Genomic DNA, 20,330 nt, shown 5'->3' with positions numbered 1-20,330 from the left:
CTGGGTGTTATTTCAGAGGAAATCCTTTAAGAAAGTGAAAACAAAAAAGTGGAGATGAAAGCCAGGGATGAACAATGAGAGACTTGGTCTCCCATTCTTAAGAAATTCAGTTCTCTACAGTTTTAAGTTTTGATGTAGCCATAACGTGGGTGCAGGATTGTTTTTAAAACTCTGGAGTATCACAGTAGCCATTTGTTGGCACTGGATAGTCAAGGAAATAACCATTGATTATAAGACGAAAACTGAAAAACCGTGTAGCATCCACATTTCCCCCCCTTAAAGACGTCACTCCTCTCATACTATTCTACTGCTTATTGGCAAAGACTATGTTACAGCCATATATTTAAAGAAATTCTTCTCAAGTGATAAAGAGGAACTCTTGATTCTGATACTATCCAGTGATAGGAAACTTAGCATTTTTAACAACTTGGTTGGGGAGAATGATGTCATCCCAGATGAAAACATCACTCCCTGACCAAAAAGAGACAGGATCCTCCAAGCCCTCTTTTTGACTAAGGCCTCATCCTTGGGCCTTGTCTGTGGCCTGCGGAGCCCAGCTAGAGCAAAAATCCTAAGTTCATTCAGTGAGACTCTCCTTACCTTTGGTATCTGATCAAGTTCTTCATCCTTCCTGCTTTTGTTGGCTATAACCCCTGTTTTTATTGTTTTTGAGGTAAAACGCCATTTCTCCCCAAATTGTGACTAATCACAATAATCCTGAATAATGCCTTGCTTACCTTTTAAAAAAGTGTTAATAATTGTTTTTCTTTAACAAGGACATAGGACTTTGATAAGTTAATCTACCCATTCACTAATTTTTCAGGATCTGCCAAACTTTTACTTGTCTTTAGGGTAAAGGATACTATAATTTTATCTGCAGATATAAGTGAGAGTTCTGATAGGTATCAAGGAGTTAGAACTAGAGGAAAAATAAGGAAACAAACAAAAAAGGAGGTGAGGAAAATCAGAAGAGGGAGGGAATAAAGATTCATAGACAAATATAGCTCTTGGTTAATGTTTCAGTATACATTTAGAAAAACATAACCCCATGAGATCAGCCAAGGATCAGAAACCTAGATGCCTAAAAGGATAACAGAAATGGAGGAAACCAGCTGTCAAAATAACTGAAGGAGATTATAAAGAATGTGATGGCTGGGGTGGGGGAAGGGCACATCCTTCCAATGGTGGCACCTCCCAGTCCACCTAGCTGATACTCCAGGTAGGAATGTGGGCCAGTGTGGTTAGATTAGCTGAGTTTCCCCAATCCCCAAAACCCCAGGAATCCAGTTACTCTGGAGAAGGAACTAAATGCAATTTTAGTGTGTGGTCCCACAATTCAAACAATTATAGTTATAAATCCATGCAAAGGATACCCCCATGAAGAAATGTGAGTAAAAATAAACATGCTTGGAATCAGAGAACATAATTAAGTGGAATTGCCCAGAGGTTTTGATGTTCCTCAACCCAAAGTACTCAAGCTGATTTTCTTTATAGCCAAGAGCCACTTACGTTCTGTCTGTGCCTCACACCTCCTCCCCACCCCAACCTTTTCTGGTTGTGATTCTGCAATGCACACACAGTGCACATACATACATTCAAAAAATACTGTTTGAGGATGATTGCATGTGGATTGTGATGAATAACAATGCCCCGAGTATGGAAAAACTGTAAATACAGCTTTGTTTAGCCCAACTGTATGATCCCAGGCTAGGCAAAAACTGTCACCACAGCAACAGTTAGTAAACAACTGGATTCTACTAATCATCTTTGTCTTCTAAGCATGAAGACTTATACAAGATAATAAACAGAAAAAAAAATAGCAACCACTTCAAAGTACATTTTTTTTTCTGGCTTATCTAACATTTTCAAAATAGAAGTACAACACAAAACAAACTCAACTGTGCAACTTGTTAGATGAACAGTGCTGCACATCTAAGTGATTTGGGAAAAATCACAGTGGAAAGTGGTCTGAAGACAGGTCCAGGTGGGATAGGACTAAAGGTGGGATAAGTTCCACCTGGACCTGGTGTGATAGGACTAAAACTGATCCTGGCATAACAAGCTATCAGGGAAGTGAGCATCTATCTTGCAGAAATTAGACAAGAATTAGATACCTTCTTTCTCCTGATGTGTGCATATATATACATATTAATGTGATGAAGCCTGTTTAGGAACTAAAGTAGAATAAGTGTTTGTTGACTTAATTGTGTGCCTGTGAATAAACAACAGTCTCATTTCAATCATATCTCTGGGCCCATTTAATAAAACCAGGTAAAATGTGAGGGAAAACGAATGGCAATTTCTCTCTTGATTGAAACCAGTTTATTCTGGGTTTGTCAACTTCCCTCGTTCCATTTTCTAACTGTAAAATATAAAGACATATTTGAAACTGAAATAAGTAGTGAGAGTGGGAAATACATGTGCGATATTAAAGCGCGTTTTACTCATGAAGTCAATGTGGTGATTCTGGGATCCGTATATTATTAACGTCTGAAAGTCAAGAGACACATGGTATATAATTTTCCCACATCACAGAAGCCTGTGGAAACTTTCGGAAGAGGCCATATGGTTCCTCCACCATTTACAAGCAGAAATGTGGTTTAATTGCTTCCCAGACAAATTATTATTAACCCTTCCTTTTCCTCCCCCAACAAAATGACAAGCTCAGTGACCCCCACACCCCCCCCCCCAAAAAAAATCTCTTATATGGTCAAATCTGAATCTGTCCTGTTTAACTTAATTTCAAGGTCCCTTGTTCTAATTAGGATGGAACAATAACTTTCCCATCAGTAAACTATATTCAAAATATTTTCTATCCCTTCCAACAGTACAGCCCAAATTATTCTTTTTCAGATTTTATTTATTCATGAGAGACAGAGAGAGAGTCAGAGACATAGGCAGAGGGAGCCTCATACAGGACTTGATCCCAGATCGCTGGGATCATGACCTAAACCGAAGGCGGATGCTCAACCACTGAGCCACCCAGGTGCCCCCCCAAATAATTCATTCTTAACTGCTCCCTCATCGCCCAATCCCAGCTTTAGTGGTTATTTCTACTGAGCAGTCATCTCTCATCATCCCTCTTGTCCCACATTAGGATAAAAAGGGCAGTCCAAATTGAAAGTGATACATTGCGGAATATGTTGACTATCCCATAGCGCAGCTGCAATTCTTATATAGGAGACTGATTTCTTTGAATCCCATATTTCTCATTTTATCTGTGACCTAACATCATTGCCAAAGAGCCCAAATAGAGAAGACGGACTTTGATTTTATAATAACTCTTTGAAATAATTTACGCTTTAAGTGCCTAGCAAAGTTATAATGTGTATATGATATTTTTTACTGGATAATCTGATCCTTGGAGCAGTTTCCCCTTTAATTCATATATAATTGTCATGATAGAACATTTATAAAATACCATACATTGTAGAGATCTCAATCTCTAATATAACGTCTAGCATAAAAGTCAGAGAGGATGAATCAAAATGAGAATAATCTATTGGTGACTTTGGAACTTCATTTAGAACTATTGCAAAAGGGGAGCCCAGGTGGCGCAGTCAGTTAGGCATCTAACTCTTGAAGTCAGCTCGTGTTTTTTTTTTTTTTTTTTTTAAATCTTATTTAAATTAATTAGAATATAGCATATGATTAGTTTCAGACATGGAGTTCAGTTATTCATCTCAGCTCAGGTCTTCATTTTAGGGTTGTGAGTTCGAGCCCCATGGTGGAGCCTACTTAAAAAAATATAAATAAATAAATAAAAATAAAATGATCACAAAATGACAAACGGCTTAATAACATATCTCACAAAACTGTACCTCTATTGGCATTTATCACATATAGATAGGCCAGACCTAAATCAATTATGACCTACTGTGCGCCTCAGCACATCAGCTGTCCACAGGTCTCTGACCTCAAGCTCTCTCCTTCTTCTCATAGCAGCAGCAGATAAGTAAATACCTGGGACAGAAGTAATTTGCTACCTCAGCTTCTGCTCCCTATATTTCTAATTTTTGTTTTTTCCTCCCCTTTATATCTTCAGTCTACTTTCTGTTCTTCAGTCCTTGGGGAGAAAATGATCTTTGAAGATTTTCAGTATTTCTTTGCTCTCTCCTCTATGAGGACACATTCTTAACCTCATATTTAGATACATGCACATTTCTTAACACCTACCTTTAATATTTAATAAACATATACTTAATATTTCTTTGCAGTTTCCCTATTTCATTCACCTCCAAACTTAACTTACAGAATAATTTTACACTTTCTGTTCCCACTTCTCCACTTCCTTAATAATTTTACACTCTCTGTTCCCACTTCTCCACTTCCTTAACACAGTACAACTTGTGCCCACATCAACTGCACAAAGGTGTACCAGGTAGCTGAGGACAGCTGATTCTCTGAAGTCACTGGACAGTCTCAGTCTGTTTTCCTTTACCTTTAGCAGCAGTGAAAATTGCTCATTAACACGGACTTCATTGTCTCATATCCTACATTCCACATGTAGAGTTTCCCAGTTTTTTTTTTCAAGATTTTATTTATTTATTCATGAGAGACACAGAGAGAGAGAGAGAGAGGCAGAGATGCAGGCAGAGGGAGGAGCAGGCTCCATGCAGGGAGTCTGATGTGGGACTTGATCCCAGGTCTGCAGGATCACGCCCTGGACTGAAGGCGGCGCTCAACGGCTGAACCACAGGGGCTGCCTGTTTCCCGGGGTTTGAAATGGTCTCCCTTCTCTACATCTCTCCCCAGTGATATCTCTCTCTCTCTCTCTTTTTTTTAAGATTTTATTTATTTATTCATGAGAGACACACACAGAGAGAGAGGCAGAGACACAGGCAGAGGGAGAAGCAGGCCCCTTGCGGGGAACCTGATGTGGGACTCGATTCCAGGACCCCGGGATCACAGCTTAAACCAAAGGCAAGCACTCAACCACTGAGTCACCCAGGTGCCCCTCTCCCCAGTGATCTTAACCACTGCTTTGGCATGATCTCTTTTCTGCAAATAACCCCACATCTCTGTTCCTAGCTATGGAATAGCTGCCTGTGACTATTTCCCTGTGACTGCCTCCTTGATAGGAATGTCCCCTGGACAATGATAATATCCTCTCATTTAGAAACAGTTCAGTCCAAACTTAACATTTTTTTTTTTCTTGAAATAAACATGCTCTTCTGACTGCCCTGCCTCTGACTGGGGTCGTTTTTCCTTTTTCCGAGTTACCTATATTTCAAATTTTGGAACATTCATCAGGCCAACCGATTTTCCTATTCACATCCCATCAAATAATCCATTTATTTTCCCTGCATATTCTTTTCCACTCCATTGTGTTTCTGTACTTTCAGATTATACCTTCTGCTTAAACTATTACGGTATCTTTTTATTTGGTTTTCTCAAGGTGGCTTCTTGCAACTCTACTTTCCCCAACGCAACCCACATTCCTCATTACATCTTATAAATGGCCATCCTAAATTATCACTTTCATTACGTCATCCTGTTCAACATAGGTAGGAATGCAATCTCTAATTCTCGGGAGATATGCAATGCCTTTCATCTGGTTTTATCTTCATTTCCAGTTCTATCTTCCCCTGATTGTCTTCTCTGCCCCTAGCCCCAGGGCAATATAAACTCTTGTTTACTGTTTCTTGAGCCTATGTTCATGTTTTCCCAGCACCATGTCCTTATTCACACATATGCCTCTACCTGCCTCTTCCCCAAATTCTCTCTTCTCTCCTTCTCTTGCTAAAATCTTCACCTATAAAACATTCTATCATCTCGTGATTATCTAACTTTCCTACTCTGACACAATGCCTTCTAGGACCAACCTGTTGAAAGTAATTTTTCTCTCCTGCACACTTTTCTAGCACTACCTTCACAAAGTACTTCACAAAGTTCACTCACAAAGTACTTATAACATAGTATTATTTCCTGGCCTGAATTGTGAGAATTTGGATCCATGCGTTCTCTCCTCCATTCCCTCCCTGCATTTAGATAGTACATTTCCCAAGGTCAGGGTTAATTTTTCATAACTTTGAAATCCCTCTGCACTTGGCATAGAGTCTTACACAAAGCTGGAACCTGATACAAAATAAATTAAATGAAATTAGGCTAAAAACAACTACATCCGGAAAAATACAAGATATATAGACCTAATCATTAGTAATTACCCTTTCTAACTTCTAGAGTTCACTAAAAGCCAAGTACAGTGGGTGACTTTGTACTATGCAAATTACCCATTCTTCACATTAGAAAAAAAAATAAAAATCTATAAGTTAATGCAGAATTTGGCTTAATTCCCAAAGGAGGAACAAAATTGTTTCATTTAAATGTTCCCTCTAGTCCTCAAGAGTCAGCACTTTTTGATGTTCATAAGTGAGAGGGAAGACAGAGTGTTATCTTTTTAAAGTAACCTCCACAGAGAGATCAATCTTATTTACACAAATGAAAAATGAAAGTGGAAAAACTTAAAATGGCAATTTTGGTCAAGAGTTTTCCCATTATAAAAAAACGTTTTACTGTACTATGAGGAGTAAGTCTAGGGTTTGCCTGTCTACCCCCCAGAAAGTCAAATAAATAGGATTAAAAATTTAATGGTCTCATTTTAGTAACAAATATATTTCTCTAGCTGTATACTTTAATAAATGACAATGTACTGAATATCCCTGATGAAACAATATCATAATCTAACACTGAAAATTATATGTGCATGCTAATTTAGACTTCTATTACTTTAGCATTTGATCACCAGAATTCTTTGCATATAAAATTTTTCAAGGAGTCCATTTGTAATTTTAAAGTAAATTGTATGAAAAAATAGGGCTTTTGTAGAATAAACTAAATAAAGAAATTCACTACGGGATGTACTGAAGAAGTGGAATGGGTTTTTTATTAAGAGAGAAATATATTCCACAAATAACAATGTTTTCAATACGATGATAATAAGTGGCAGTGCACAGGGTTACAGCCGCATATTTTACTGTGGATAGTCACGATCTGACATGAACATTGCTAAAACACCCACAGGGTCCTCCACATACAGCTACTGATTGTGAAAGTTGGACATTCAAACAATAGAAGAAAATGCCCTTTTGAAAAATAAGGTTAGATTACTGTGTAGACAAGAGAAATGAAAAGACAGTGAAACTACTACAATAGAGAAGGGGAATGGAGGTCTGTTTAGTAGGTCCTTTTATAAGCAGGGAACTGAAATTTATTCAGCAAAAACACAGAAATAACATAGAAGGTTCTTAGGGCAAAAAGAAGAACAACTATGATCAAGATAAATGTTAGATGGATGCTTTAATTTGGATCAGATGCTAACCGCTAATAAATCATTACGGGGACTATTGTTTAAACAGGTCTCCTTGGTTCAGAACACAAACTTCTATTATTGCCCGTGTCTTTATGAGTCTTGCCATGGTGGCATCTTACTTATTCTATATACATACAGGAAACCCAAAACACAATTCATAAAAAAGATTAGGGAAAGACCCCATCTGCCCATCGGGTGACCCACAACTGTAGCATCGTTTACTCATTGTTAAATTTGAGCTTCCTATTCTAACCAAATCCATAAAATACTTATTGTTATTAGATAAAGGAAGTAGCATTTGAATAAACGTGTTTTTCAAAAACAGTCTGCAGCATGTTTATGAAGAAACTTTTTGGGATTTCAGAAAAAATGGCTTTAAATTGGAAGATTAAATGTTGATTTTATGATTTGGCTGGCCATTTAAAATAAACACTCTCATGAGTCTGGTTTAAATCTGGGGTGCCTCAGTGTCTTTTTCATTTTTTTTTTTTTAGGTCAGGTCAGACAGCTCAGATAGCTCTGTGCTCACTATTCTGTTATAATGTGTTGAAGAAGACCATTTGATCAACCACTTAACAAAAATAAAAGTGACATTTAAGTTACTGGTACTCAATGAGTAAAGGCTGAACAGAACGTCATTATATTCATCCATGTGAAGGGAATAAAAAAAAAAAGGAAAGAAAGACAAAAAATCTTGATTCTTGCCCTCGATGAAGTTATAATAAAGATCTTGGGGGGCTTGGGTGGCCCAGTCAACCGGTTAAGCATCCTTCTCTTGGTTTTTGGCTCAGGTCATGATCTCAGGGTCTTGAGATCAAGCCCCACACTGGGTTCCATGCTCAGGTACAGAGTCTACTTCTCTCTTCTCTTCCTCTCCCTCTGCCCCTGCTCCCTACACAGGTGTGCGTGTGCCCTCTCTCTCTCTAAAATAAATCTAAAAAAAAAAAAATCAAGAATTCATATTCAACCGTTGGAAATGCTATACAAAGATGCCCATCTTGGGCATATATAAAGTTATGCCTCCTGCCTATCTCCCCCCTGCACCTCCTAAGTCCCTTATCCTGCCATTTTTCCCCAAAGCACTTATTACTGTCTGATACGTATATGCTTTGCTGCTTTTTCTACTTCGTCTTCTCAGACTAGATGGTAAGCTCCTAATGGTCAGGGACTCTAGTTAATTTTGTGCCTTTCCGTGTATGTAGTGCCTGGAATGCTGCGGGCACTTCACAGGTACTCTAAATATTTACTGAATAAGAGGATCATTATTATTTTCGCTTCCCAGTCTTCTGGCTTGCATTTCCTATGATGTAACTGCATTTTCCCCTCAAGCTTTCTCTTGTGCACCGAGCAGCCTGAGTTACAATGGGATCCCACTTACCAGCTGGGGTGATGAGGGACTTACTAATTTCTCTGGGCTTGGGCAGAGTGGGGACCACAGAAGCACCTGTGGGTTGTTCTGAGAAATGAATGAGGGAATTCACATGAAGTACTTAGCACGATGCCTGACGCATAATCAGTGTGCAATAAATTTGAACTGTTATTGTTCTTACCATTATAACTATTAAATTATTTTCTTCTGTTGCAAACAGCTCACCAATTTCTGAAGTACCTCATAAGTAATGAAACCGGGGACACCAAAATTCAGGGCAAAGGTTACATGTGGTTTTATCTGCTTGGGGAAAAAAAAAAGCTTCTCCCCCTGTGGATCGGGTTCAGGGAGCATTAATTCTCTTCTTTTGTGTTCCCACAGGACTGTGTATACCTCTGTGTAGGAATTGCCACATCGTATTTCAACTAGTTGATTATTTTCAGTGTTCTCTGCTACATTATGTGGTCTTTTAGGGAATGAAATCTCTGTATCCCATCACAAAGCAGGCACTCTATAGATGTTTGCCCAGTGGGATGAGTTACTGTATAGAAATGAGACTTATCCCACTATTTGTAGTCACGTCACACATGCACTTTCATTACTGTTTCAAAATTACATTTCTCAATAGATGGTCTAGACCCAGAGAGTAAGGGGAGAAGGTTTTAGTGTTGGAGGGTGATGCAGAGCAGTGCATATGAGAATAAAAGCAACGTGCTGGAGGTCGGTGATGTGTGGCGAATAAAAAAGTGCTTAGAAGACAGATATAAAACCAGTTCTGATTTTCTCATAAATGGCTCCTCTATTTCAATAGTAATGATCTAATTTATATCCATCCCACTTTATGAAAGTGTGACTACCCAGGGAAAAATTCTAATAAAAACATACTTGATAAGGTTGAAAAGCATCATTATTAGAAATGAGGACTGTGGAAGAGGAAAGAGGCCCAGCTCGAGGTCTGAGTGTATATAAGGATCAAAAAAAGAAAAGAAAAAAGTGTATGATGTTAGGAAGTCCTGAGGTATTTAACACCAGAGCGAAAAACACTTTCAAGGAACTGCTTTGAAAAGCCAACCAAATGCCAAGTATTTGATAATGCTACAACCTGTATTCAAATGATAAAACCGCATGGTGCTTTTTACACAGGATAGAAAAACAGCAATTTGGACCTCTGCAAAAAGAAAGAAGCTTGAGCCGGGCAGATGTGATTGTTGAATTAGACATTTAGTGAGTATTCAAGAATAGGAGATCAGAGGGGAAAAAGCCGAGGATCATGAGGCTTCTGTATCTAAAGCTATCACCTGCTGTGAATCCATCCCTTTGAGTAATGTTTCTCTTTAGGAAAGTACTTACATTAGGTCTTAGTCTGGCTGCCAGATCATAATACTTCTCGGCGGCTTCGTTGAGGCTAGCCTGTCTGTTGAAGAGTTAAAAAAAAAGAAAATCAAACTCTACTCATTTATTTTAAAATTGTACAGAGGTGAAATAGAATCACTATGCAGCAAGCTAATATTAACTTTTAAAAAAAATATTACAATCATACCAATCAAACCATAAGTTGCCCCAAGCAGAAAAAGTAGTACATTAAATTGCATGCAAATACTTACTGTCTTTAAGGCATTATAAATAGTAGCTCAACATAATCCTATTCAGTAGTTATTATTCATTTAAATGTACGTATTAAGAATTAGAAATGTCATTTTTCTCTTCCAAGCTAACCCAAGTAACGTTATAAGGGTTGGGATTCTCCAGCTTCAACTGTATGTCTCAGAAACATCTTGATTTTAAAAAATAAAATGTTAAAAAGTTATAGATCTATCTAGAAATCCACTTTCTTTCAATTCAGGTGGGGAACCTTCCACTGTGTGTAGCCTACAGGGGAAAAAAGGCTAGATTTTTCCTCTCCCTGGTCTCTTCACCAGGGTACACACACCCATGGCAAAGCCTCAGCTAACAGGATGTTCTTGTTTGGGACTTTCATTGCTGAATAAGGGATAGAAAGCTGAAAGGATGGCTAGAGTTCATGGACAATGGTGGAAGCAATAGAAGCAATAGGCAATATCCTGGTCAGATTCCTCCTGTAAACAATTGCTATTGCATGTCCTGCTTCTAGACTGTTCAAGGCTACCTTGTTTCCTGCTCATTCAAGCTATGGTCTCTGGAGTTAGCAAATTCTGAAGTTCCCATATCCTTCAAATAGCCAGTTTCTCTTGACTATCACTAAATACCACAAGTGGTACAACTGACTTATACAAATAAGATGCACGCTGAATTTTAATAAGTTTATGCACTATCTATTCTTGCAATTCAGAGCAAACCCCTAAATTCAGCCAACTGGGTAGCAGGAGAAATCAAATGTCAGGGTCAGGTGGAAGCCTGGCCAATTAGCCATCAAAACACAGTATGTTTTTCAATCATGCCATGCTGCTTTAGGAAACCTTCAAAGATGGTAGGTAACAAGGGCTAGAAGCTCTTGCAGTTGTACTGTAATCTGGTGACTATATTTGCAGAGTACTGAGATGCTATACAAAATGTCAAATTCAACTTCAGATGATGTATACAGCATACCTATAATGTGAACAATAACAGTAAATGGCTTGGGGTCTGCAGTTAAAATGGAGTAGTTTCTTTTGAAACTGTGATTTTATGAAGCCTCTGATGGGAATTCCATGGAATATTACTCAGCCACAAAAAAGAATGAGATCTTGCCATCTGCAACAACATGGATAGATCTAAAAGGTGTAACGCCAAGTAAAGTCAGAGAGACAAATACCATATGATTTCACTCATATGTGGAATTTAAGAAAAAAAGGAACAAAGAAAAAAAGAGAACAAACCACCTCCCACAAACTCTTAAAGACAAAGAACAAAGTGGTGGTTGCCAGAGGTGAGATGGGTAGGGGGATGGGTAAAATAGAAAATGGAGATTAAGAGTACACTTATCCTAATGAACACTGAGTAATATATAGAAATAGTTAATCATTATATTTGTTATATTGTACACCTGAAACTAACATAATTATGTTGTATGTTAATTATGCCTGCATACAAATGGATAAATATGAAAACAGGGTGGGCAGGGGAGGGGGAGGGAAGAAGCTTTTGAGGTGAGAAGATGCAGAGAGGTCAGGAATAAAGAGAAGAAACAAAAATCAACTCTGTCAATTAGAAAATCACATTCAGGTTTTAAAAGAGTAGGTTCACTAGCCTATAAAATTGAATTTGCACTTTGGTCAAGTGCAAATAAAAACTATAAAGACATATCCCATGCAACCATATAAATTTTAGGAATAACTGAAGATAACATCTCTCTGGAGACCAAGTCATATTTTTCTAATTTTTAAAGGAAAAATAATTAAAAACAGTGCTATTTTTAATGGGGTTATAGAGAAAGTAAAAACCCTTGACCTAAGGCTCTACTGGACTCATGACAGTTACAACGTGCTGTTGCAATTTATATTCTCATAAATGTTGGAAGTTCAATTTCAATATGTCAAGAAAAGTACTTTAGTCTGGTATAAAACAGTAAAAATTCCCTTGCCAGGGTATTTAATGAAGGTTCCCTCCACCAAATTATAGAATCACTTTGGTTCAAATTCACTTGGAAATTTGAACCAGAATTCATTAGGTCATGCCCTGGAAGGGTTTTCTCCAGAGGGAAATAAAAGGCAGGGAGGTAGGAAATTAGAGGAACTTAATATTACAAAGGAGTTAAGTTACTTTGAAGCAAAATCAACCAATAGATGTCTAACATGGAAAGTATAGCAAATATTACTATTCATCTTAATGGATGTCCAAATTCATCAGGTAGGTAAGAATCAAAGAGAAACCGAAGAATTCACTAGATGACAAGCCTTTAAAATAATAATCAACACAATTAAAAAAAAAAAGTTTTCTCCCCCAAAAGGGTTTTTAGTTTTTAAAGTCTTCATTGTCTTTAGTGACTTAATCCCCAAAGGAAATATCTAGTTTAGAAGGCTTCATATCTTAAGGTAGAAGTAGAATTGATGATAATCTAATGAAATAGAGAAAAAGTAGAGTTTATTAGATTTGTCATATAACTGTGAAAATTAATTTTCACTCTAGGACCACAGGGAAAAAAGTGTAAATTCTACCCACCAAATGTTCATTTATATTCTTGTTTTATTCTCTAGACAAGGGAGAAAACTGATGAGGAACTGTCCAATGTCCACTTTACAGTGTATGCTGTATTTCATACTCGCCTCTCAAGAAGCATCATGGACGTGCTTAATAAATCTTAACTGCAAAGATGATTGTATCATTAATCAACATTTGAAAACTGAGGAAATTAGCAATATTTTGCTAGTTGCTTAGAGGATTCTTGAAGTGTCAAGAACCTCAACCACTGAATTGTTAGGACTGACCGTAGGACTCAGGTTGCCAAGACTATTAGAATAGAATTATGAGAAGCTGATGAATAACTTTTCCTGAATATCCATAAACTTTCTTTCTTCACTACTTCCTTTCTGGGACAGAAAATTTCTGATGAATAACTTTTCCTGAATATCCATAAACTTTCTTTCTTCACTATTTCCTTTCTGGGACAGAAAATTTCTAAAACCTATGTGTCACTTATAAAATACCAGGAATTTATTATTCCATGTTCCAACAACACCATGAAATGCTATTACTATCCCCATTTTACAGATGGTTAAAATGTGGTTTAGAGAAGTTGATAACTTCCCCAAGGTTATATGGCTGGGAAGTGACTGATCTGGGAGTCACAGACTCTACAGCTAAGTGTTTGAACCACAAGATCATGCTGATATCGTTGTATACATGGCAATGTAGTAGAGTGATACATGATATGTTGTTCTCTGGCAGATGACCCCAACAGTTTCTACATCAAAGACTAAGAAGAAAACCTGCCTTTTGATTATAGTGTTTAAAAACCACAATTTAAGTGTAAGAGATGAGATTTGAAAAGAGGAGGATATGGAGGACATTTGCAATGACAGGTTCTACTTCTTGCTCACCTCCATCTCCCACACTGATAGAAGTGAACTTCACTAGACCAAATTTAGCAGATGACAGTTTTAAGAATGAAATGACATGCACAACTGTGTTTTGCCTCATGCACCCCCAAAAAGGGGAAGGGGAGGCTTTGAGGGGAAAGGTAAAGAAATAAGGAATGAGGAAAAGTGAGAATACTGCTGGATACTCACTTCTTTTTTTTTTTTTAAGATTTAATTTATTTATTCATTCAGAGAGAGCGAGAGAGAGGCAGAGACACAGGCAGAGGGAGAAGCAGGCTCCATGCAGGAAGCCCGACGTGGGACTCAATCCAGGGTCTCCAGGATCACACCCCAGGCTGCAGGCGGCGCTAAACCGCTGCACCACCGGGGCTGCCGTGGATACTCACTTCTTTACCCTCACCACCTCTCAATTTTAGGGGAGAGTCACAATTAGACATGGAGAGCAATCATAAGTTTCCTGTATGTCTAAGTAGAAGACGTGGAAAGTAGGCAAAGGGGAAAAGCAGTCGGCTCTGCCAAGAAATCTCCCAGGTCAAATCTACACAACCTTGTGTTTTGACAACACACTTTACAAAGCCAGAAATGAATGAGATAATGAGTAATAAAAATCATTCATAGCAGGAAACTACACTAGCTCCAGATAGGTGACTAGCCCCATCTAACATGCCACCCTTAAGAGTCATCATAAAGTTATGTTCCATATCATCTATGCCAACAATGGACTTTTCAACTGGAGACTTGGATGGAGGCTCCTATCTCATTGCCAGCTCCTGTCACTCATGTATGTAGGGCCTTCCCCTTCTTCACACTATCTGTGACTTCTCAGGACCAGGAAAGGTGAGAAGTAAAAAGAGCCTAGATGGTATTTGTAAACTGGACTATGACATAAACCTTGAACTCCCAAGAAATCACTGAATTGTGCTATCTTTTAAAAGTCTTTACATACAGTTTTTAAGCAATCAGTGAAAAGGTGTGTTCAGAATGCAAAACAGAATGAAAATCACAAACAAATGTCATTATTTGATTACCAGAGAACTCTACTTTGCACATGAGACTGTGAAACATATTTCTGTTTTTTAAATTTTTTAAAAGATTTTATTTATTTATTGAGAGAGAGAGAGAGAGAGACATTCAGGGAGAGGGAGAAGCAGGCTCCATGCAGGAAGCCTGATATGGGACTCAATCCCGGGACTCCAGGATCACGTCCTGAGTTGAAGGCAGGCGCTTAACTGCTAAGCCACCCAGGCGTCCCGATTTCTATATTTTTTTTTTAACAGATATGCATTTTACATATCTAATTCCCCTCCCTGGTCTTATTTTATAATAGAAAAGTATCTTTTGGAACACAGTTTTATGGCCAATATTCTTAAAAGATATATATATATATTTGATTTGTCTATATTATTTTTTTTGGTTCTCTCTCATTTTTTAGGGAGGGAGGCAGTACCAAGTTACATTGAGCTGTAATTAAGGAACATTCTGTATAATTTATGATACATTTCTATACTTGTAAGAATTCTATCATTTTATGGACATAAGAGAAAAATGCCTTTTTATAAAATTCCATTTTCTGAGAAAAAATATATATCTTTATATATATATAAAGGAAATTTGGGAACCAATGATATTGTGAAATAACTTAATATATTCTGTGAAATGTTTGAGGGGAATCTGATTAAGAGAATCATTTATAATTACTGACATTTGTATGTATCCTGTGAGAATTATAAAATTAAAGGTTGCTAAATTCAAAATTACTTCCTTGAAAATATAAAAAATAAAAACGCTACTGGCATTTAGAAGACTCTACAATTATTAGCAGCTGTGAATTGTCAATTTTACATTAAAAGTTATTTAATATGGATAATAACCACTGACTCATACAAAAGATAATTTTTTATTAAAGTCTTGGTGGTTATTCTCAAAGATAACTTACAAGGCTTCTTCTTCTTCTAACTAGAAAGCTATCTGTTCTTATATCATGAAAGTAAAATAAACAGTAGCTGAAATGTAGCTTAAGTAACTCAAAGCGGCACTAAATTTTAATTTTATTTGCTAAGTGTATAGTAAGAATAGAAGGAGAATTGAAATAATCGAGGACATAAAAATGTGTGGAAAATCTTAAAACAGCAAAACCAGAGTCACACATATATGAAAACAATGAAGCAGAAAAGATCCGTATAATGAAACTCCTAGAAGATACTGTTGATGACCATCAAGCCATCTTAAATGAACATCTGTCAAGACATCAAAACTAGCTTCATGATCTGCTGGTATCCATCTCCGTTCTAAACACAAAAGATGGTCAGGTAAAGCAGAAATGTAGCAATCACAGTAGAAAAGACTAGGCTGATGGTACAATTCACAAAAGATTCCTCTGAGTCAGAAACTTCTTGATGCCCCATGAGAGTCTGAGCTCATTTTTTCATGGCTAATCATTCAGGGCTGCTAAGGACAGGTTAAGCCTACGTCCAAAAAGACTACATAACAAAACATACTGGGAAAATGAAAAAAGGGGGGAAATGTTGATTGGCAATGTCAATTATTATAATATCCATACATAGTGAATAACTCCTCATGTTCCATTTGTGATGCTTGGGTGGGGAGAAGGAGTTGGGAGGGATGGAAAGAAGAGAGGCAAAAAGTAGAACTTGCTTGCAGGAGTGGCCCTAGAACCAACAGTAGAAGTATCACCTGGGACTTGTCGGGAAACCGACAAGTTGGCTTTACCAACTGTGGGAAACCCTCTTCTTTAAGCCTCAGTATCTTCATATATAAAATGGGAATACTGTTGTCTACCTCACATAGGTGTGATTATAACTGAGAGAGTGACAGATACAAGATGCAAAATATAGTAGGAGGCAGACAGAAGATATTTAAATAGATGCTACTTCTGTTCTTCCCTTACCCTGTGAGTGGATTAAAAAAAAAAGATTCTCTGAGAGCCCAGGAATGCTACAAATCAGGTAAAGTTTGAGTGCCTCTGGAAGTTCTCCTGGGATCCAGTATCTTTCTGCTCTATCACCTAGTTTTAGGAGAACACTGAATGGGCTCATTCCTACAAAATGCTAACAGAATAATTGACTCAATACGTTCTTCTTACAACTCTATAGTTATAACTCGACTGGAGTTCTAGCATTTTTAAATGCCTCTGATATTTTCCTTTGATGATAACCAGTCTTCTTTCTTAGAATACCCTCATCTGGAGTATAGTACCCTTATCTAGTACTTTCCCCATTTTATCTGAACTACTAAAAATGTCAACACATATAGTTAATGTCCGTAATGTGAGGCCATTCAACCTCTGTGATCACCCTCTCTATAAATATTTTTGGTAATTAGCCACCATGTGGAGCCCACCTTCTGAAGGCAGAAGCCAGAAATTCTCACTTCTTCCGACTTTCTGGTAGCTGAGATTCCAGGACATGACACCCATTCCACCAATCAGATGCAACCTCAAGAGAAGTCAGAAGCCAGCCTAGCCCAGAGGCAGCTGCGTCCAAGAGAATCACCAAAGCTTGCTCGGCTGGAGCTTGCTCGGCTTGGTTCCTTGGGGGTGATGGTGATGGTGGTGGGGCTCGGGACTATAAAATCTGCTCACTCCCAGGGAAAACTAGATAGATGGTTGGTTATTATTTCTGATGGTGTAGAGTGCTCTCAAGCCCGAGAATGAGCTTGTGCGCTATGGAATACTCTTTCATAAATCCTGTTTCTGCTTAAACTGGCAAGGATGTATTCTTTAGTTGACAACAAAAAAGTATAACCTGCACATGGAGACAAGTTTAAGAACAAATCTATTTTCAGCAGTTTTGCTTTCAATATGATGATTGAAGGCCTTCATCCTAGCTGGGAAATGTCCTCTATTTGTTGATAATTGCTTACATGTTCTATGCTTGCCTCCAGAAATTTCCTATTTATATTAATGCTCATATACAAAACCAAAAGAAACTATATATATGTATAAATCCTAAATATAATTATATACACATATATAGCATGTAGTTATGTATTTATGTATATACAAATAAAACTATATATCATATACTATATACAGACCACATACATACATATCTATATATTATATATATAATTATACTAACACGTATGTAATATTGAGTGCTTATATAATGTTCTCAATCTAGCCTCCAATCTTTTATCCTTTCAGGTGTCATTTTGATGTCTTTAGTACTTTCCATTAAATTCTGAGAAGAGATCTACGACTTCTATTTAAATTATCAGCCTTTCAATGATGTCTTGTCTCCGCTGCAGTTACAAACTCAGAGATCCTGTTAATCTCTTAGTAATCTTTTCTAATGTCATATTGTTCCTCTTTCAAGCTCCCTATTTTATTTTCACAGATGTATTCTGTGTCAGTCAGGCTATGTTAGGGTACACTGTTGTAATTTAAATACATCCTAAGTCTCAGTGAGTCGAGAAAACAAGGTTTATTTCTCACTCACTCAATGCAGATGAGTAGGGAGGTTTGTCCCTCTGGTCATTTCAGAATCTATTTTCACAGTTTCCAAGTCAGAAAAGGAAAGAGCATAGACTCTTATATAGCTCTGGCTCAAAAGTGACATACATCATGTTCACACACATTCAACAATCCAAATAAGAACCATGAAGTTCTTCAACTTGAAAGAAGGCAGAAAAATACAATCTTACTATGTTTATTGAAGGTGGAAGGCCTGCACATTTGGTGAACAGCACTGATATTTCCACACCACACAGCATTCTTGTGAATCACCTTGATAACAGGAATTACAGATATTCCAAGTGGCTCTTAGGTTTTAATGTAAGTCTCACCTCATTGATGAGGGTTCTTTACTTGGATACATCTGATTTGTCATTCTTATCTGAACTGTCCATTTGAAACCCTGTGTTTCAAGGCTTTCTATGTGCTGATTATACAGAGAAAAATCATTCATTATTCACTATTGAGAGTTGAAATGGGTCTGTTAGAAACTTCTCAAATTTCAAGCCTCTCGAAGGTCCAGACACGATACAGATTTGTCCCTTGATGGCTAGCCCCAGGATCTCCTCGTCTCTTCCAGTGTAGTTTTAAGGTGGAAAGCCTTTTTCTTTCTTTCTTTCTTTTTTCTTTCTTTTTTTTTTTTTTTTTTTGCATTTGTAGTGAGTTTTTCTTCCTTGATAGATTCTATGAGTCATTTCACTAGGAATTAGCCAAATCATTTCTTGAACTCTAACATTCCCTCAATTGCTGATTTTGGATATGAGGGTAGCCAATAATCCAGCTTACCAAGACACAACCAGGGAGACAGCTATTCTTTCCCTCATACCCTGCCTCATACTCTTTACCTCACCAAACTGCCAGTTTTGTCTCCTAAGTATCTTACAAAAGAAGTGAGCTCTGAGGGAAGAATTAATAACAAAGTCAATTTACAATAATTTGGCATCCCCAGAGGAAATCACATGTAACAATAAATAAGCAAAATCTTGAGAGCTAAGGATTTTGATAAGGTTGCTTTCAAGGTAAAAACCAGTAACCTTCTTACTCCTTTCAGCAAAGTCCTAAATGCTCTTGACGAATAAGAAAAGAGGCTAGTGTACAACTTGCACAGTTAAGTGCTCAAGAAATAACAAGAATTTAATAAAGTCGAAAAACAGAAAAATTAAGGAAAAACATTCATGGGGGCTGCCACCACCAAGTGGAGTAGGACATAGCTGGGCTGCTGTGGTCATAATTGCAATCAAGATTAGGAAATGAGTCAACCGGAGAAGGACAAACAGTGTATGTTCTCATTCATTTGGGTAATATAAATAAAGGTGAAAGGGAATAGAAGGGAAGGGAGAAGAAATGGGTAGGAAATATCAGAAAGGGGGACAGAACATACAGACTCCTAACTCTGGGAAATGAACTAGGGGTGGTGGAAGGGGAGGAGGGCGGGGGGTGGGAGTGAATGGGTGACAGGCACTGAGGGGGGCACTTGACGGGATGAGCACTGGGTGTTATTCTGTATGTTAGCAAATTGAACACCAATAAAAAATAAATTTATTATTAAAAAATAATAAAAATAAAAATTAAAAAAAGACACTTTAAAAAAAAAGATTAGGAAAGTGCTGATGGCAGAATAATGAGGAATGTAGACTGCAGAAAGCCAGAAAGAAGGTTCTGAAAAACAAACCCTAAAGAGTTCCACATCACTAATATATAATAGAAATTTTCCACCGGTTACCAGCACTATGGTAGCTAAGGAAAAGTTGGAAGTGACCTATTTAACCAGGACTTTTTTTGTAACTTTCTCCTAGTGGTAGTGAATTTCAGATACTGATTTAATATATAGCAAAACGCCTTGTTGAGGAAAGTACCTGTTGTGTTTAAGAGGAGTTGTTAGCCTATAGAAAGCTGTGTATCTCCATCCTGGCAAATGGTATACTGTGACTTAAAGCACAGTGTTTTAGTCACGAAGAACAAAAAGTCCTCTCCCTAAAACAGCACCTACACCTGTCAGGCAAATGCAGGATCTTTGAAAAATTATCCTTGCATTGAAGGTTCTTGAGATTGACTATGGTTTATTTTATAAATATGCCAGTAGTTGATTGAATGCTCATTTCTCTTTGTAGATACCAGCTTTAGGAATGTGAAATGTTAAATGTGGAGTGAGCGTATTCAACTGAAACCTCACAGTGCACT

The 20,330-nt window shown here is 37.5% G+C and overlaps 1 protein-coding gene across 4 annotated transcripts in view; it reads right to left on the bottom strand.

The window, feature by feature from the left end:
- Positions 1-20,330, bottom strand: part of TMTC2 (transmembrane O-mannosyltransferase targeting cadherins 2) — a 394,840-nt gene that overhangs the window by 52,364 nt on the left and 322,146 nt on the right. For all 4 annotated transcript variants that reach the window (XM_072724508.1, XM_072724507.1, XM_025992193.2 and 1 more), the window contains one exon: positions 10,032-10,095. In XM_072724508.1, the coding sequence (XP_072580609.1) occupies positions 10,032-10,095 (64 nt within the window). The remainder of the gene's footprint in view (positions 1-10,031; positions 10,096-20,330) is intronic.

This window comes from Vulpes vulpes, chromosome 10, assembly GCF_048418805.1.
Source record: "Vulpes vulpes isolate BD-2025 chromosome 10, VulVul3, whole genome shotgun sequence".
In the NCBI taxonomy this organism is placed as follows: Eukaryota; Metazoa; Chordata; class Mammalia; order Carnivora; family Canidae; genus Vulpes; species Vulpes vulpes.
The sequence above is the reverse complement of the archived record's forward strand: the minus strand, read 5'-3'. Positions and strand labels throughout refer to the sequence as shown.